General features: G+C 45.8%; 1 protein-coding gene across 2 annotated transcripts; it reads left to right on the forward strand.

Annotated features, from left to right (window-relative positions):
* Positions 1-15,547: 15,547 nt before the first annotated feature.
* LOC100276518 (uncharacterized) lies at positions 15,548-17,324 on the forward strand. Of its 2 annotated transcripts, NR_158689.1 has the most exons (2): positions 15,548-16,807; positions 17,061-17,324. NR_158689.1 is itself a non-coding variant. In NM_001365965.1 (1 exon), exon 1 carries the CDS (start codon positions 15,952-15,954, stop codon positions 16,408-16,410), a length of 459 nt encoding a protein of 152 aa, NP_001352894.1. In that variant the 5' UTR covers positions 15,644-15,951; the 3' UTR covers positions 16,411-16,933. The 2 variants fall into 2 exon arrangements, 1 of the variants encoding a protein (NP_001352894.1); NM_001365965.1 differs by lacking the exon at positions 17,061-17,324 and having other exon boundaries at positions 15,644-16,933.
* The last annotated feature ends 222 nt before the right edge of the window (positions 17,325-17,546 follow it).

Consider the following 17,546-nt stretch of genomic DNA (forward strand, 5'->3'; position numbering starts at 1 on the left):
AGAGAGCTGGGGTAGATGGCTGGGTAATGAGATCGATCCTTCTGAAGGGGTGCCCCCTAGGCCTTATATACTCGACCGTGGGGCATTACATGCAGATATGATAGTAGTATGCGCCTAAATGATAGTGAACCAATTGAGCCTATCTCCCTATAGTTCCGCCGACCCATCCTCGCGTGGTTCTGTCGCACAGGGTTCCAGCGCGGGAAGATCGGGTCACTGTTGTGATTACTCGCTCGAAGTCATTGGGCCGTCTCGGCTTGCACCAATCCGGCCTTATGTCAATCTTCTTCACCGGCCTTTCCTCCCTAGGCCCACGAAGGGATGACCTTATGTTTTATTGGGCCCTTGGGCCTTTCGTGAGGTCTTTTATCCTTCCAGTGGACCCGGGGGATATCTGTCCCCCACACTCACCGCCTTGGCATACAATGTTCCACTGATCCCGGCTGCCGCCGTGCAGTGACCGCACTTGTACCCACCATAGCTAGCATGGGAGACCCAGTCTCAGGTCGCGTGAGGGATAAAGTCCGCGCCCGGTTTCACTCCGGTACTAGGTTTACCGGTTACCATATTTCCCGACATGTGCTTAGTACGTTCAAAAGCTTAACTCAGGTATCCACACATTAATCCTTAATTCCTTTTTCCCGTCTCATGGACAAGGCATCCTCCCTGGATCCAAGTCCATAGACTAACACAGATCCCATTATCAAGATGAATACAATCAATTCCTGACCTCGCGCGAGTGCTACAAAAATCACTCGACTTCTACCGAGATCCTGATTAGCAAGCAGCTACTCGACCTAGCATACTAGTATTCATCTCAAAAAGGAATCCTAAGTTCATGCAACTAGAGGTTTCAAGCAACTCCTACACTTAAGTGCACAATACAATCCTACAAGCATTAAGTGTAGTAAAGTAGCATATATAAATACGGTTATGCATAAAACCGGGGCTTGCCTTCAATAGCTGGGGCTGTGGGGAGATCCTCGATGGCATCCTCGAAAGCTTGCTCCTGGTCTTCCTCTTGGACAGTCCCTTGCTCGGGGATGAGCACGTACTCTCCATCAGCGAGATTACAATCCAATGAATGCAATGAGTAAGATACATGCGTGATATGATATGTGCTTTAGCAATTAAACTTTGATGGTGAATGATCCACTTAAATTAGATAGAGTTAAATCTTGTTACAAAAGATTTTTGGTGGTATACTTAGTATTTTAGATCACACTCAGTTAAACTAAGTGGTAAGTTCATTTTGGTGTTCCACTGAATTCTTTTTAAAGTCTTAGTGAGAATTGTCAAGATTTCAAGTTGGACTTATTGGGGCGAGGTTTGTCTTTCCTTTCTTTCCCTTTATTTCTTTTACGTTTTTAAGGTGGGTTTGAACTACAAGTTGTCTTAATAAATTTCCAAAAAATCTGTAACAATTACAGTGGCTTATTACTGGAGTATAATTCTCTGTCCTAAAATTTGGGGCTTAAAAAGTGAATAGTTCTCTCTGGACAAAATTATAAAATGTTAGGGCAGAAGGGGTGGTTTGAACTACATCTACCTTTTAACAGTAGTTAATTTTCTAAGACTTTTTTTGCTGGCATTTAGATGTTATAACATGACTTTGCACAAAGTTCTAGCCATTAGTACTTATTAGTTATGTTACTATGATTTTCTAAAGTTTCTAGCCAAAGGGGTGTTTTCTACTACCACTATATTTGAAAAATATCAAACAACAGATTTCTGATTTTTCCTAGCTTCTTCCTTGTGCAAGAGCAATCATTCTGAAGTTTGGCATCTTTTTGCTTAAGGGAGGGGGTGGTAGGAATTATTTGGATTAAATGGCCTTTTTCATGAAGTATTGGCAATAGGAATTATTGTGCATCTTTCAAATGAGTTTGCATTTTTCTCTGGTGGACTATCTCATTATTGATCTAGCAAAATTTTATTTGCCCATTATTGCATTATTTTTGGGTTACTCATGATTTATTTGAAATATGACTCATTATCAAGTTCTATTTGTTTACCCTACTTAAAATGATGGGCTGGGGTGTTTATCATGTTTGCAGTGGGGTTTTGGTGGTTACAAGTCCACTGGATTTTTATTAACAAATTTGGGTCTGGTTTTATAACTCCAATAATTGTTTTCTAGTTGGAATAATGCTAAATAAAACATTCCACTTTAATTCTCTTCTGGACTAGTGGTCTTTTTATTTTTCCTATGTTCTCTGTTACTTTAGTAGGCTAGGAAAAATAATTTCACTCACTGTTCATTAATTCCTAATGCCTTTCTGATTTTCTTAAGTTTTGGGTAAAAATGGCTTTTAATAGATATCCCTACTTGAATTTTCAATACTGGGGTTCCCACTATTTTTAAACAATGGTTAAATGGGGTTTGAACATCTACAAATTTTCATAGGTTCAGCATAGAAGCATAACTAATTGTCTTTAATTAAACAAGGTTTGGTCAATTTCTGTATTTAATTCTAAACTCTAAAATTTAGAACAGAAGCATGGGGTTCAGTATTTTTAGTTGGTAGTCCATAATATTTATAATCCAGCAAAATTGGTTTGACAATTTTTGGTTAAGTATTTCTTAAGTTATGAATTTCCTAAGTTCTCTGTTCATTAAAAAGATTAAACAGAAATGATTAAATGGAAAACTACTTTGCAACGGGTCCCTGGCGGGTGTTTTCAAGTTTCCTTACAGACTAGTCCTTGGGCTACTATTCAATTGAGTCACTGACAATTCAGAAAACCCCATGGGTTCTTCTAATCCTAACCCGAGGTCCTTCCCCCAAATCAAATAGTACCCGCGGCGGAAGAAAGGGCGGAGGGGCTTACCGGCGGTGAGACTGCTCCGGTGAGGTGGCCGAGGGTGTAGGGGAGGTCCTGAGGGTCACGACGATGTGCGGGTCGCCGTCGGGGATGGTCGGAGTCGGCCGGTCCACGTGCGCAAGCGGGGGAGCTCATCGACGGCGAGGAGTCCGGCCTATCCAGGGCACAATTGACCAATCCAATGGGTCAGAGAGCTTCACCAGGGATCAAGGAAGGTGTGTGCGCGAGGAATTGAAGAACGGCTCACCAGATTGCTCGGTCTACGCGTGCAGGCAGACGACCGAAGTCCGGCGAGGACGATCTTGGTTCTCCGGTGAAGTTCTGCCGGGTCCGAGGGCTGGGAAAGCTTCACAAGCTATTGGCGAAGCTAACCGAGCGGCTGGCGCGGCTTGGAAGTAAGTGGAGTGGGCTGGCCACGGTGGCCGAGGCTCGGGTGGCAATGGCGGGCGGAAGAGAGCTTGCCGGAGCTAAGGAGGGGCGTCTGGCCGGCGAAGGTGAACACAGGGTGAGGTGAGGCGCGCCTGGGGAGGCTTTATAGGCACAGGCGGGCACGGCTGAGGGCGAGGGCGCGCGGTGGACTTGACCGAACGCCGGGGCGAGCGCGCGCGCGGGTTGGGCGAACGCCAGCGTGCCGACCAGGGTCGAACACGTGTGCACGTTCATTCTGCCCAAGTTCTGGCGCGTGTGGTCATTCATTCGAGCCTGCTCTTGCCTTGGTCAGTGCACAAAACCTCTTCTCCTCCCTATAAGCTACCGATCTTGTGTGGGGGTCATAGGATTTTGCCTTCTGGTTTCAACATTTTGCTCTTTTTGAAAATCTTATTTGTTTGGAACATGATTCTTTAGATATACACTTAGTAGATCTTTTATTCTTAAGTTAATTTGATGCTTCATGCTTAATTTGGTTCACATAAAATGATGGTTCTTGGGTTAGCACTTGAGAGAAACCCTAGGTGACATTGGGGTGTCACAACCTTCGCCCCTTAAAGGAATCTCGTCCCGAGATTCGGGTCAGAGTCTTCCCGGGGTGAAGCGAAGGGTGAGACTTATAGGAAGTGGGTGCTCTATTATTAGGGCAAACTGCTCTTCGAATGTAATTCTCTTTGCAACTTCAGAAGGAAGTCCTATTAAGTTTTGTTTCATAATTACTTCATTCTGATTTAAGGTTATATTTCTGAAATTTAGATTCGAAAGGCAGGAGGAGGGGTTGGGTATGATTACATACCAATTTCCTTAGGTAGGCAATCGGGGAAGTTGGATCGCAAGAATTCCTCAGTCTCCCAAGTAGCCTCTTCCTCTGAGTGATTACTCCACTGGACCTTATACATCTTGATCGATTTAGCCCGAGTTGATCTTTCTTTGCAATCTAGAATCTTGGAAGGGTACTCTTGGTACGATAGATCTGGCTCTATCTCCAACTTTGGCTCTGCTCTGATCTCGGTCGGCAATCGAACATACTTCTTCAGCTAAGATACATGGAACACATTGTGGATGGCAGACATTTTTGAAGGTAACTTCAATTTATATGCCACGGGTCCACATGCTTCTATGATCTCATAAGGTCCAATGTAACGAGGGGCTAACTTGCCTTTGATTCCAAACCTCTGCACTCCCTTGGTGGGTGATACTTTCAAATACACGAAATCTCCCACCTCGAACTGGAGAGGTTTTGTTCTCTTATCATGGTAACTCTTCTACCTGGCCTGAGCAGCTTCTAGATTCTTCCTGATTAGTTTGACCTTCCTTTCGGCTTCAGTCACTAAGTCAGGTCCAAAAACTTCTCTTTCTCCAGGCTGAGACCAATTGAGGGGTGTTCTACACCTTCTTCCACAGAGAGCTTTGAAAGGTGCCATCCTTAGGCTGGATTGATAACTGTTGTTATAAGCAAACTCTGCCAAGGAGAGGTGCGTATCCCAGTTCTTGCCACAATCGATTGCACAAGCTCTCAGTATATCTTCAAGAATTTGGTTTACCCTTTCAGTCTGACCATCAGCCTGTGGGTGGTAAGCTTAACTTCTGATTAGCTTGGTTCCCAAAGACTTCTGCAGTTGTTCCCAAAATCTGGCAACAAATTGGGTTCCTCGGTCAAAAACAATGGTCCGCGGCAATCCATGCAAACACACGATCCGGTCAATGTACAACTCCGCATACCTTTGAGCCTTATCAGTGGTGTGCACAGGGAGAAAATGTGCCACTTTCGTCAGTCAGTCCACAATAACCCAAATCGAATCATGATGACGAGAGGTGTTGGGCAGACCCACGATGAAATCCATGCTGATGTCATCCCATTTCCACGAAGGTATGGACAGGGGTTGCAAAGCTCCAGCTGATTTCAAGTGGCTGGCCTTTATCCTCTGACAGGTGTCACATTCTGATACATACTGGGCTATCTCCCTCTTCATTCTGGTCCACCAATACAAAGGCTTCAGATCATGGTGCATTTTGGTGCTTCCCGGATGCATAGAGAATTTGGAGAGATGGGCCTCGTCCAAAATTTTCTTCTTGAGATCCTTATTTTTAGGAACCACCAATCTGCTTTCAAACCATAATATACCCTTTCCATCTTGGCAGAAATATTTATACTTCTCAGTCTTCTGATGGAGATTTTCCTTGATAATATGCACTCCCTTGTCACTGAGTTGGGCCATGATGATCTGGTCTTGCAAAGCTAGCTCAACGGAAATGTGAGACAAAGAACCAGAAGGTATCACTTCAATCTGCATCTTGCTCAACTCATCACACAAGGTGTTAATGCGGGAATCCATCAGAACACAGTTGCATTGCAACTTCCGACTCAAGGCATCTGCTACCACATTGGCTTTTCCTGAGTGATAATGTACCTCCAGGTCATAGTCCTTGATCAGCTCTAGCCATCTTCTCTGCCTCATGTTGAGATCAGCCTGAGTAAAGATATACTTAAGGCTCTTATGATCAGTGAAGATGTTGCAGTGGGTTCCCATCAAATAGTGCCTCCACATTTTTAATGCATGAACCACTGCTGCCAACTCTAGGTCATGAGTGGGATAATTCTGCTCATGAGGCCTGAGTGCTCTTGAGGCATAAGCAATGACTCGGTTGTCTTGCATCAAAACACAACCTAGTCCAGTGCCTGAGGCATCACGATACACATCAAAAGGCTTGCTGCTGTTGGGTTGCGCTAACACCGGTGTTGTGGTCAGATGTTGCCTTAATGCATGGAAGGCATCTTCGCACTTCTGACCCCAAACAAACTTGCCTACTTTCTTCAATAGCTCAGTTATGGGCTTCGCAATTCGAGAGAAATCCGGGATAAATCTTCGGTAATAACCTGCTAATCCCAGAAAACTCCGAATCTAACGGACAGTCGTTGGTGGCTTCCAGTTGAATAGGCACACTTTGGTTTAATTGATTAGTTGCAATTTTACCCCCAGGTGTGGCTATCATAAATGACCCTTTTGAGTGGTAGAAAGGCAGTTGACATTTAGCACTGAACTTTTGGCTAATGAAACTATGAGATGCACCAGAATCAAACAGAATTAAAGCAAGTTGATTATAAACTGAAAAGATATCGGTCATGATGGGGGCTCCCTCAGGTACTTCCTCCAGAGTAGTGAAGTTGAGCTTCCCTTGTCCGACTTGTACCTTCTGCTTTCTTCCCTTGTCTTGATTTGGTGTTGTCATTTGCCTCTGCTGATTCCTTGGACAATTCTTGGCATAGTGGCCCACATTGCCACAAGTGAAGCACTTGTTCCCATTGCCCTGGCGGACTACTGCTGCTGCTGCGGAGTCTAATTGTTCCTTGGAGCAGGAGCTGGAAAGCGAGTGGGTGCAGGCTGCTGCTGCTGAGGTGGCCTGATCACCCATCTGCCTGCCTGCTGCTGAAATCCCCTGCTCTGATTGTGAGAAACAATCCTAAACCTCTGGGCCTGAGCGGATGGTGCTGCCATTGGTGCCTTTCTCTTCTTCTTTGCCCAGTGAGCTACAATGCAATCCTCCTAGGAGATGACCAGGTTGACCAACTCATTGAAGCTATCTGCCCGGACAGTGTTGAGTCGTTCCCGCAGCTTGGTGTTGAGACCCCTGCGAAAGCGGTCTCTCTTCTTCTCATCAGAATTGGCATGGTAACCTGCATACTGGCACAGGTCGTTGAAGGCCTGAGCGTACTGCAATACCGTGCGGGTTCCTTGATTAAGTGCCAGAAACTCATTCAGCTTGCGATCAAGAATTCCGACGGGAATGTGGTGCCCTCTGAAAGCGGTCTTGAATTCTTCCCAAGGCACTTCATGATCAGCGGGGAGCATAGCACGGAAGTGGTCCCACCAAGTCCGAGCAGGGCTGCGAAGCGAGCCTTGGTTTCATTAGGGCAGTCTCCTGTGAGGAGGAGAAACTTGGACTCAACGACGCGGAGCCACACGTCGGCGTCCAACGGATCCTCTGCCTTGGTGAACAAGGGTGGCTGCATGCTCAGGAACTCCTGGTAGGTTGCCGCTGCCGGAGGTCGCTGATGCTGGCCTCCACCATGCTGCTGAGGGTGGGGCTGGCGCTGCAAGAGCTGTCGCATAATCTCATTCTGCTGGGCCATCAGCTCCTGCACTGTGGGAGCTGGAGGAGGTGGCGGAGGAACCTGCTCATTATGCCCGCGACGCTGCCTAGCTGCCATCTGGAAACAGAGATTGTCGCCATTGTTATCCCAACTCACAATTTTGAACGACAAGCTATTATCTCATATGGAAGAAAAAATGCCATAATCATAATATTAGGTTCAAAATGAAGATAACATGGTTACAAACATCCCACAGATTTCAAAAGTTCACAAGTGTTACATCAATTAGGGGAAAGTACCCGTAGCCTAGTCTAAAATCTGACATTAACTAAGCTCTCATAGGTTTCTATCTGCCTAAAGCGTCAAAGTGACTGATCAACCCTGAGCGGTGGAAGCGACACTGGATGCGGGTGAAGGGGGCATCGCGGAGTTAGTCCCATTGGCACCAGGGGCTGGTCCTAACTCCTCAGGAGCCTCTTCTCCCTCGCTTCCGGCCTCATTGGCCTCCATCTCCAAGTGGTGCATGTCCAGGTGGTCATTTGCCTCTTCGAGTTCCCGCTGCACATCGTGGAGCTGGTTCTCCAAGACATTAATAGTGTTGTCTCGGATCTCCACCTGCTGCTCCAAGGTGGTAATGCGCTGGCTCAGCCTTTCCACCTGCAAATCCTTCTCCACCAACTCGGAGGATAAGTCGACCACAAAATCTTCTCGGCTGTCGAGGGTGAGCTTGGTGGTTTGAGCGATGTTAGCAAGATGTACCATAGCATCGCTTTGCAGGGCCTAAAGGCGATATAGTGCACTCATGCACTGAACAGTGACCCTCCCAACCAAGTCAGGATACATTGCCCACACATCTTTCACGTGGCTCACACGGTTACACCACATGGGGTCATCCTTCTTCTCAGCAGGGAAGAGTCCCAAGGGGTGCATCACCATCTCCAGGGGATGGTAGCCACAGAAAGTTGTCAGAGTCTTCATGGCTGCCGCTTCAGTGGTGTCGTCCGTCTTGAATCCAATCGTCTCGGAGTCAAGAGAACGCCAACCCGGCTGAAGGGGATGAGCCTCCAAGGTCAGCCAGACTCGGCAACAAGGTACCCGATGCTCCTCATACAACTGCACCATGTACAAAGGGGGCGTAGGGTAACCAGCGGAGGTAAGCACTTCCCACAAGATGGAAGGAAAGCCATCGTGAGAAAGGAAGTCAAAGCTGAAACGAGTGTCTCCTCCACTGGCGGGGGTGGGTGAATTCATCTGTGGAAGGGTATCAAAGGTAAAGATTATGGTGGAAGGAAGAAAAATAAAAGAGCATGGATGGTTTTAAAAGGAAGCGGGTTAGCTCAAGTTTTAATTCCGTTTAGCTTTTATAATGCATGCATGCTGAAAGTAACGTCTCCTCTCCGAATATAAGGTGCTTTAAGGCATCCTTTAAAAATCTAAGTACTGGCCCACAGGGCCTACTTAATTAGCCACCTATTTCTCCCACTATCCCTAAGGCCTTTCGTCCTAGGTATAGCGATCTAGTCCTGGCGATTCTTAGTAGTTTCTAAGCAAGTTTTAGATTTTGAAAATTGGTATTCATGGTTTATTATCCTTCTCTATGGTGGAATTTGCTTCGATACTAGCTGTGGCGGAACCGCCCGGATTATTCCAGCTTAAGTGCCTAAGTCACGCCTCAGGGGCCGTAACACACTTAAATCGGAATAACCCGTCAGTCCCTCAGATCTAGTTTGATAGAGCCACTTAACCAGGATCAAATTCCACAATCTCACTCGAAGGTGAGTCACAGGAGAAATACAATAAAGCAGGAAACCTCGAATTAAAGTACTGAATTATTACATAAATCGAAGTTTTTCAAGTTGCTGATAAGAGTTCATAAAATAAGATGCAGCGGATAATCGATGTCGTCGGTAGCGAGGGAATGGGCAAGGCCTAGCCCACTACTCCTCGTGCTCCTCTCCTGCCGGAGTAGCATCCCACTCGACCGTCCAACCCGGTGGCAGGGTGGTAGGCCAAGTCACACCATCAACCATGTCCTGAAGCGTACCTGCAAAAATTATGCCACAAGCAAGGCTGAGTATACTAATACTCAGCTAGACTTACCCGGTGTGAGGAATCTACTCCTCTACCTCTAGACCATGCAACTGTTTGGCTGAGGGGTTTGGTTTGCCAAAAGCACTAGCTGTATCTAAAATCAAATTTTAGCTTTTCCATTTCTAGCATCATTAGCTTTACTAAGTTTGCTCCTTCTAAGCATACATGGTAAAAAGCATTTAGTTCAATCAACAAATTGTCTCATGTAACCTCATTTCACTTCTTACTCAATGTAGTACAAGGGGTCAAGCAATCTCATTAGCTGCGAGAAGCAGACGATTCGAATCGAGTTTTATCCTTGCAAGGTAAACCTAATCACACGACATGCCAGGGTACTCCGACCCTACACATGTCAACCGTCCCCATCGATTCCTCGTTCGCGTCCAGGCCTCACCGCCTTGGCATACAATGCTCCACTGACCCTGGCTGCCGCCGTGCAGTGACCGCACTTGTACCCACCATAGCTAGGATGGGAGACCCAGTCTCAGGTCGCATGAGGGATAAAGTCCGCGCCCGGCTTCACTCAGGTACTAGGTTTACCGGTTACCATATTTCCCAACATGTGCTTAGTACGTTCAAAAGCTTGACTCAGGTATCCACACATTAATGCTTAATTCTTTTTTCCCGTCTCATGGACAAGGCATCCTCCCTGGATCCAAGTCCATAGACTAACACAGATCCTGTTATCAAGATGAATACAATCAATCCCTGACCTCGCGCGAGTGCTAGAAAAATCACCCGACTTCTACCGAGATCCTGATTAGCAAGCAGCTACTCGACCTAGCATACTAGTATCCATCTCAAAAAGGAATCCTAAGTTCATACAACTAGAGGTTTCAAGCAACTCCTACACTTAAGTGCACAATACAATCCTACAAGCATTAATTGTAGTAAAGTAGCATATATAAATACGATTATGCATAAAACCGGGGCTTGCCTTCAATAGCTAGGGCTGCGGGGAGATCCTCGATGGCAGCCTCGGAAGCTTGCTCCTGGTCTTCCTCTTGGACAGTCCCTTGCTCGGGGATGAGCACGTACTCTCTGTAAACGAGATTACAATCTAATGAATGCAATGAGTAAGATACATGCGTGATATGATATGTGCTTTAGCAATTAAACTTTGATGGTGAATGATCCACTTAAATTAGATAGAGTTAAATCTTGTTACAAAAGATTTTTGGTGGTATACTTAGTATTTTAGATCACACTCAGTTAAACTAAGTGGTAAGTTCATTTTGGTGTTCCACTGAATTCTTTTTAAAGTCTTAGTGAGAATTGTCAAGATTTCAAGTTGGACTTATTGGGGCGAGGTTTGTCTTTCCTTTCTTTCCCTTAATTTCTTTTACGTTTTTAAGGTGGTTTGAACTACAAGTTGTCTTAATAAAATTCCAAAAATTCTGTAAAAATTACAGTGGCTTATTACTGGTGTATAATTCTCTGTCCTAAAATTTGGGGTTTAAAAAATGAATAGTTCTCTCTGGACAAAATTATAAAATGTTAGGGCAGAAGGGGTGGTTTGAACTACATCTACCATTTAACAGTAGGTAATTTTCTAAGACTTATTGTTTCTGGCATTTCGATGTTATCACATGACTTTGCAAAAAGTTCTAGCCATTAATACGTATTAGTTATTTTACTATGATTTTCTAAAGTTTCTAGCCAAAAGGGTGCTTTCTACTACCACTATATCTGAATAATATCAAACAACAGATTTCTGATTTTTCCTAGCTTCTTCCTTGTGCAAGAGCAATCATTCTTAAGTTTGGCATATTTGTGCTTAAGGGAGGGGTGGTAGGAATTATTTGGATTAAATGACCTTTTTCATGAAGTATTGGCAATAGGTTTTATTGTGCATTTTTCAAATGGGTTTGCATTTTTCTCTTGTGGCCTATCTCATTATTGATCTAGCAAAATTTTATTTGCCCATTATTGCATTATTTTTGGGCTACTCATGATTTATTTGAAATATGACTCATTATCAAGTTCTATTTGTTTATCCTACTTAAAATGATGGGCTGGGGTGTTTATCATTTTTGCAGTGGGGTTTTGGTGGTTACAAGTCCACTGGATTTTTATTAACAAATTTAGGTCTGGTTTTATAACTCCAATAATTGTTTTCTAGTTGGAATAATGCTAAATAAAACATTCCACTTTAATTCTGTTCTGGACTAGTGGTCTTTTTATTTTTCCTATGTTCTTTGTTACTTTAGTAGGCTAGATAAAAATAATTTCACTCACTATTCATTAATTCCTAATGCCTTTTTTATTTTCTTAAGTTTTGGGTAAAAATGGCTTTTAATAGATATCCCTACTTGAATTTTCAATACTGGTTCCCAGTATTTTTAAACAGTGGTTAAATGGGGTTTGAACATCTACAAATTTTCTTAGGTTCAGCACAGAAGCATAACTAATTTTATTTAATTAAACAAGGTTTGGTCAGTTTCTGTATTTAATTCTAAACTCTAAAATTTAGAACAGAAGCATGGGGTTCAATATTTTTAGTTGGTAGTTCATAATATTTAGAATCCAGCAAAATTGGTTTGACAATTTTTGATTAAGTATTTCTTAAGTTATGAATTTCCTAAGTTCTCTGTTCATTAAAAAGATTAAACAGAAATGATTAAATAGAAAACTACTTTGCAACAGGGTCCCTGGCGAGTGTTTTCAAGTTTCCTTACAGACTAGTCCTTGGGCTACTATTCAATTGAGTCGCTGACAATTCAGAAAACCCCTTGGGTTCTTCTAATCCTAACCCGAGGTCCTTCCCCCAAATCAAACAGTACCCACGGCAGAAGAAAGGGCGGAGGGCCTTACCAGCGGCGAGACTGCTGCGGTGAGGTGGCCGAGGGTGTAGGGGAGGTCCTGAGGGTCACGGTGATGTGCGGGTCGCCATCGGGGATGGTCAGAGTCGGCCTGTCCACGTGCGCAGGCGGGGGAGCTCGTCGGCGGCGAGGAGTCCCGCCAATCCAGGGCATAATTGACCAATCTAATGGGTCAGAGAGCTTCACCAGGGATCAAGGAAGGTGTGTGCGCGAGGAATTGAAGAACGACTCACCGGATTGCTCGGTCTACGCGTGCAGGCGGGCGGCCGAAGTTCGGCGAGGACGATCTTGGTTCTCCGTTGAAGTTCTGCCGGGTCCGAGGGTTGGGAAAGCTTCACAAGCTATTGACAAAGCTAACCGAGCGGCTGGCGCTGCTTGGAAGTAAGCGGAGTGGGCTGGCCACGGTGGCCGAGGCTCGGGTGGAAATGGCGGGCGGAAGAGAGCTCGCCGGAGCTAAGGAGGGGCGTCTGGCCGGCGAAGGTGAGCACGGGGTGAGGTGAGGCATGCCTAGGGAGGCTTTATAGGCGCGGGCGGGCACGACCGAGGGCGAGGGCGCGCGGCGGACTTGACCGAACGCTGGAGCGAGCGCGCGCGTGGGTTGGGCGAACGCCGGCGTGCCGACCAGGGTCGAACACGTGTGCGCGTTCATTCTACCCAAGTTCTGGCTCGTGTGGTCATTCATTCGAGCCTGCTCTTGCCTTGGTTAGTGCACAAAACCTCTTCTCCTCCCTATAAGCTACCGATCTTGTGTGGGGGTCAAAGGATTTTGCCTTCTGGTTTCAAAGATTTGGAGCCCTGAAATCTGGTATGTCTCCCTGCCCGAGCCCGAGGCAAATCCTGGGTTTTGTCGTGTCTAGGTCTCACGTCCCAATGCCATCTTCTGGCATGTGATAGAGGGATTAGTTAGGCACAATTTTGTCAATGGGGTCATTAGGATTTGAGCTAGGGATCAAGGTGAACACGCTTGATCTTTAGCTCAAGGGCTGAAATTCAGAATTTTGAATTTCAGAAATCCCCATTGAACCCTTACTTGAGAAGCTTGTTTTAGAGTTTTTATTAAACTATTGTGGGCAAGCTTTCATAATCTTTATTGTTGCTTATTTAATATAGTTCAATGTTTATATTTGGCCTAAGCCTTGATTTTATATTTTCATAGTCTTTTGCCCTTTTTCTTCACTTCTACTTAAAGAGCTCAATTAGGGTTGGTATTAGGGTTTCAACATTTTGCTCTTTTTGAAAGTCTTATTTGTTTGGAACACGATTCTTTAGATATACACTTAGTAAATCTTTTATTCTTAAGTTAATTTGATGCTTCATGCTTAATTTGGTTCACATAAAATGATGGTTTTTGGGTTAGCACTTGAGAGAAACCCTAGGTGACACTGGGGTGTCACAGCTGCCATTCCCTCCCTTTCCCATTCCCTATCGCCTCTCTTGCGCCCACTGTCATTCCTGTTCCCCTGGTTCTGCCACCAGCCATACAGCCGATAAAATGACCAAAAAGGAAAACCACATAGGGATCAAACTCTTACCAACGCGCGAAGTAGAGCTTTCGTCTATTTCTAGGCTTTCTCAGACCTGTCTCTCCTCCACGCCTTCCTCAGACCCATCTCTCCTCCACGTCTCGCAGTCAACGACGCACAACCGCTGGCTCCCTCTCGGTCATGCGTCCGTCCCACCACGATCTTCCTCGCCCCTCTCCCCTCTCCCTAGTCACCCAGCTCTGCACGGGAAGGTGGAAGATAATTGCGGACGACCTTTCACAGAGGAGGCAGAAGGCATCTTAGTGATTCGATGTGCGGAGAGGAGGGAGAAGGCAGTCGGCGGGCGATTCAGTGTTCTGCCATGACATTGACGAGAATACGTAGGGGAGGGAGAAGAAGAGTCGAGCTCAGTTCATCGCAAGTGCGAGAGGAGGGATGTAGAATGGCTACCACCTCGACCTACGTGTGTCGACTCTTCTTGGATTGCGCACCCCCGGCGCCAACGATGACGAGAATGCAAGTAGGAGTTAGAAGAAGAGTCGATGCAAGCAACTTGTACCTCAATGACCACCTTGACTCGTGCTCAAAGATATGCCTTGTTGTTACACCGAGGTGTTTATCTCCCGTTAAACAGCGATTATGGAGTTAAGCGCGAGATATCTGTAAAAAATGGACCCTAAAATTTAATCATCTTTGGTTATCACAATTTTGATATCGTATCTGTCCCCATGAATCTATACTACCCAAAAATTTTCATGAAATTCAGACTTTAGTTAATCTTCTGAATTATTGAGTCATGTGCCTAATTAAAATTAATTGATTGATTGAAGGCAGATTTAGAAGCCTAACTCGTCTTGTGGTTTTGTCCCAAAAAATTTATTAGAATTCGATGACTAAAATATTCAGTGCAAAATAATACGGATCGCGCGTTGTCCGAGAGAAATCTTGCGCGAGGTTGATAATCATGAGTTATTTGGTAGTAAATCGTTCAAAGCAGATAAAGGTAATTAGAGCCGAACTCGAATAATTGCTAATCGGTTTGGCTTCAACGAAATCAGTCGTGAATTAAAACATCAAAGTCGAAATTGTCTTAATCCAGACTGTTTACATCTCACTCAAACCTTAATTCTTGGACTAAGATTTATATTCATATTCATATTTTCGTTTTCAAAAAGAAAGAAAAGAAAAACGAAAATATCTCATAGGAAATATCCCACCGCCAAATATTTTTTTCTTATCCAAGCGGTGCGACTTCCCTTCTATCTAGGGATGACAATCTGGTGGGTAGTACGCGGATATATAGTTCGCGAATCCATACCCGCGAGACAAAACTCAACCCATACCCATACCCATAAACGTTCGTGGGTATGGATCTCTACCCATACCCGTACCCATCGGGTATCCGCTATCCAGCGGATACCCGTTACCCGTCCGCCCACTACAATTTTAGCATTCAACATCAAACAACAATTTTATCATATTTCAAAAACAATTATCATTCCATCCTCATCAAATGATAATTTCAGCACCAATCAACATGTCATAGATAAAAATTGAAAAATTAGAATTTAGGATAATATATTAAATCCAGATGGCCCACATGTTAGATATCCATTGGGTAACGGGTATGGATACTGGATATCCATACCCGCGAAAAAATTATCCGCGGATACCTTATTATATCCATAACCGTACCCGCGGATATAAAATTCCACCATACCCATATCCAATGGATAATTATCCGCGGTTATTTACCCATACCCGTACCCATTGGCATCCCTACTTCTATCCTGTATTCCTGTACACGCATGTCTCTAGAAGAAAAAAAAATCTCCATCCGCGCTCTACATCGCCAGTCGTACTCCCCGCGTCGGATTCCCTGTGTGCTCCCCTGCGTGCTCCATCGCGCCGCCACCCAGAGTCCTTCCCCAACGCCGCCCTCTCCCTCTCGGCGCCCTGCTGGCCGGCGCTCCCTCCAGCCCCTCCCCATGGCCGAGCGCATCTCCATGGTGGTCAGGAGCTTGTCCCATGGCTGAGCTCCCTCTCCATGGTCGCGCTCCTCCCCTGCTCCATCCATGGCTGCCGTCGAGTCTCCCTGGACGGGCTCAAGTGCCATACGCCGTCGGCTCTAGTCTCCAGCTCGCCTAGGTCGGTGTTCCTCTCCCTCTCCTAATCTCCATGGCCGCTGGCGCTCTTGCTCGGGTCCATGGTCGCGACTCGAGTCACCCCTTTGTGCTGGCCGACCATCCAGCCATGGTGGCGCGCACCCTTGCTTCCTACTCCACTCGGCGCCCCCTGCTCTTCCCCTGGTCGCCCATGGCGCCCGGCCGCCCCTTCTCTCTCTGCTCCAGCGTGTGACGGCGTCGAGCTCCCTTCGTCACGCCCTTCCTTGCTCCTCCCAGGCCCAACCATGGAGCTCACCCACGACGCCCGTCGTCCTACCTACTCGAGCTCGCCCTCTCCTCATCTTCCAGCCGCCTCTGCTCACCTCCCTCATCTCCCTCGGGTCCAGCGCGCTCTCTCCCTGGCTCGGGTGCCGGTCGCCGTCATGGAGTTTTGTTTGGTCGGCTCATCGTTGACCTCGCCAGTGCCGTCGAACCCCATCCTCCCCTGCTCGACCTCGTCGTCGTTCCTCAGCTTCACGCCGACCTCTAGCCCGCCATAGAGCTTCCCTGCGACGCGCCTCCATGTCCAAGGCCAGCTTGGCCTCCTCCCTAGCGCTCTTGGACCCGACGTCCCCAGTCTATCACGCCATACTCAGATCTCGCCGACTGACTTCCACCATCCACCATGCTGTGTGCTGGCATTCCCTCGCGGCAGACCACACCGTCGTCTAACCTTGTTCACTTCGCTGCAGCACCATCGTCATCTGCCAGCTCCATCATCGGTCGTTCCTAGTATTTTCCCCAACACCGAGCCTCTCTGACCTCGCTGCTCGTCGGTGCAATTTATCTGTGTTCATGAAGAAAGTGAAGCCCGTGTACATAGCTCGCAAGGTGTTCTGTTGAAAGCTTCACCTGATGCTTGTCGTCATTCTTGCGGATTCAAGTATGATTAGTATGGTAAGCCGATTCACTACTCCTGCTATCGATTCGATGTCCGGATTGGTTATAATATTTGTTGATGATTATCTTGTTTGCAACGTATGCATTGTGACGGCATTAGACATTTGTTAAAATGCTTCATATATATGGTGTGTGGTTTAGTTAAAATTGCAAGTATAAATTTGGTAGTGGTGAGTGTTGGGGCCTTCGTCTTTCGAAGGTCCTCAAAAACATGATTTAACAATGTTTCTAGAGTATAATACATGAACAGGTACCTTTGGACTCGGATCAGAACCACAGTGTGAAGAACCACAAAGAATACGAAGGTTGGCGCAGAGCCGAAGCTATGCACAGGGGAGCTTCGGTATGATAGCAAAAAAGGGAACCGACTTAAAAGGGAAAAGGCTATTTAGACCTCGATGGATCACTATAGAGTCATTAGCAAATGTAAAGGGCATGAGTGTAATTTTACATGGGTTGCGTCCCGTGCCTATAAATAGATGAACAGTGCTCCCGTACTGTTCACGCTAACTTGACATTTGCTTTTGCATCACGTTCGTACCTTTGCTGTCTATCAAGTCGAAGGTGCCAAGTGTAATTCAATATTGTTTTTATTTTCTCATGATAATATAATGAAGACGAGTTGATAATGCTATATGACTGTTTATATAATCTTTTGTATTTTACACACTTCCTTCTGTTACCTTCATACTTTCGATGTACGAAGGTATGTCCTTCATGACCTTCGTCTGAAGAT

This window comes from Zea mays, chromosome 8, assembly GCF_902167145.1.
Source record: "Zea mays cultivar B73 chromosome 8, Zm-B73-REFERENCE-NAM-5.0, whole genome shotgun sequence".
NCBI lineage: Eukaryota > Viridiplantae > Streptophyta > Magnoliopsida > Poales > Poaceae > Zea > Zea mays.

What these genes read in the sequence shown, in the direction of transcription:
- LOC100276518 (NM_001365965.1), top strand. Translation starts at nt 15,952, where the DNA reads ATGGTCGCGACTCGAGTCACCCCTTTGTGCTGGCCGACCATCCAGCCA.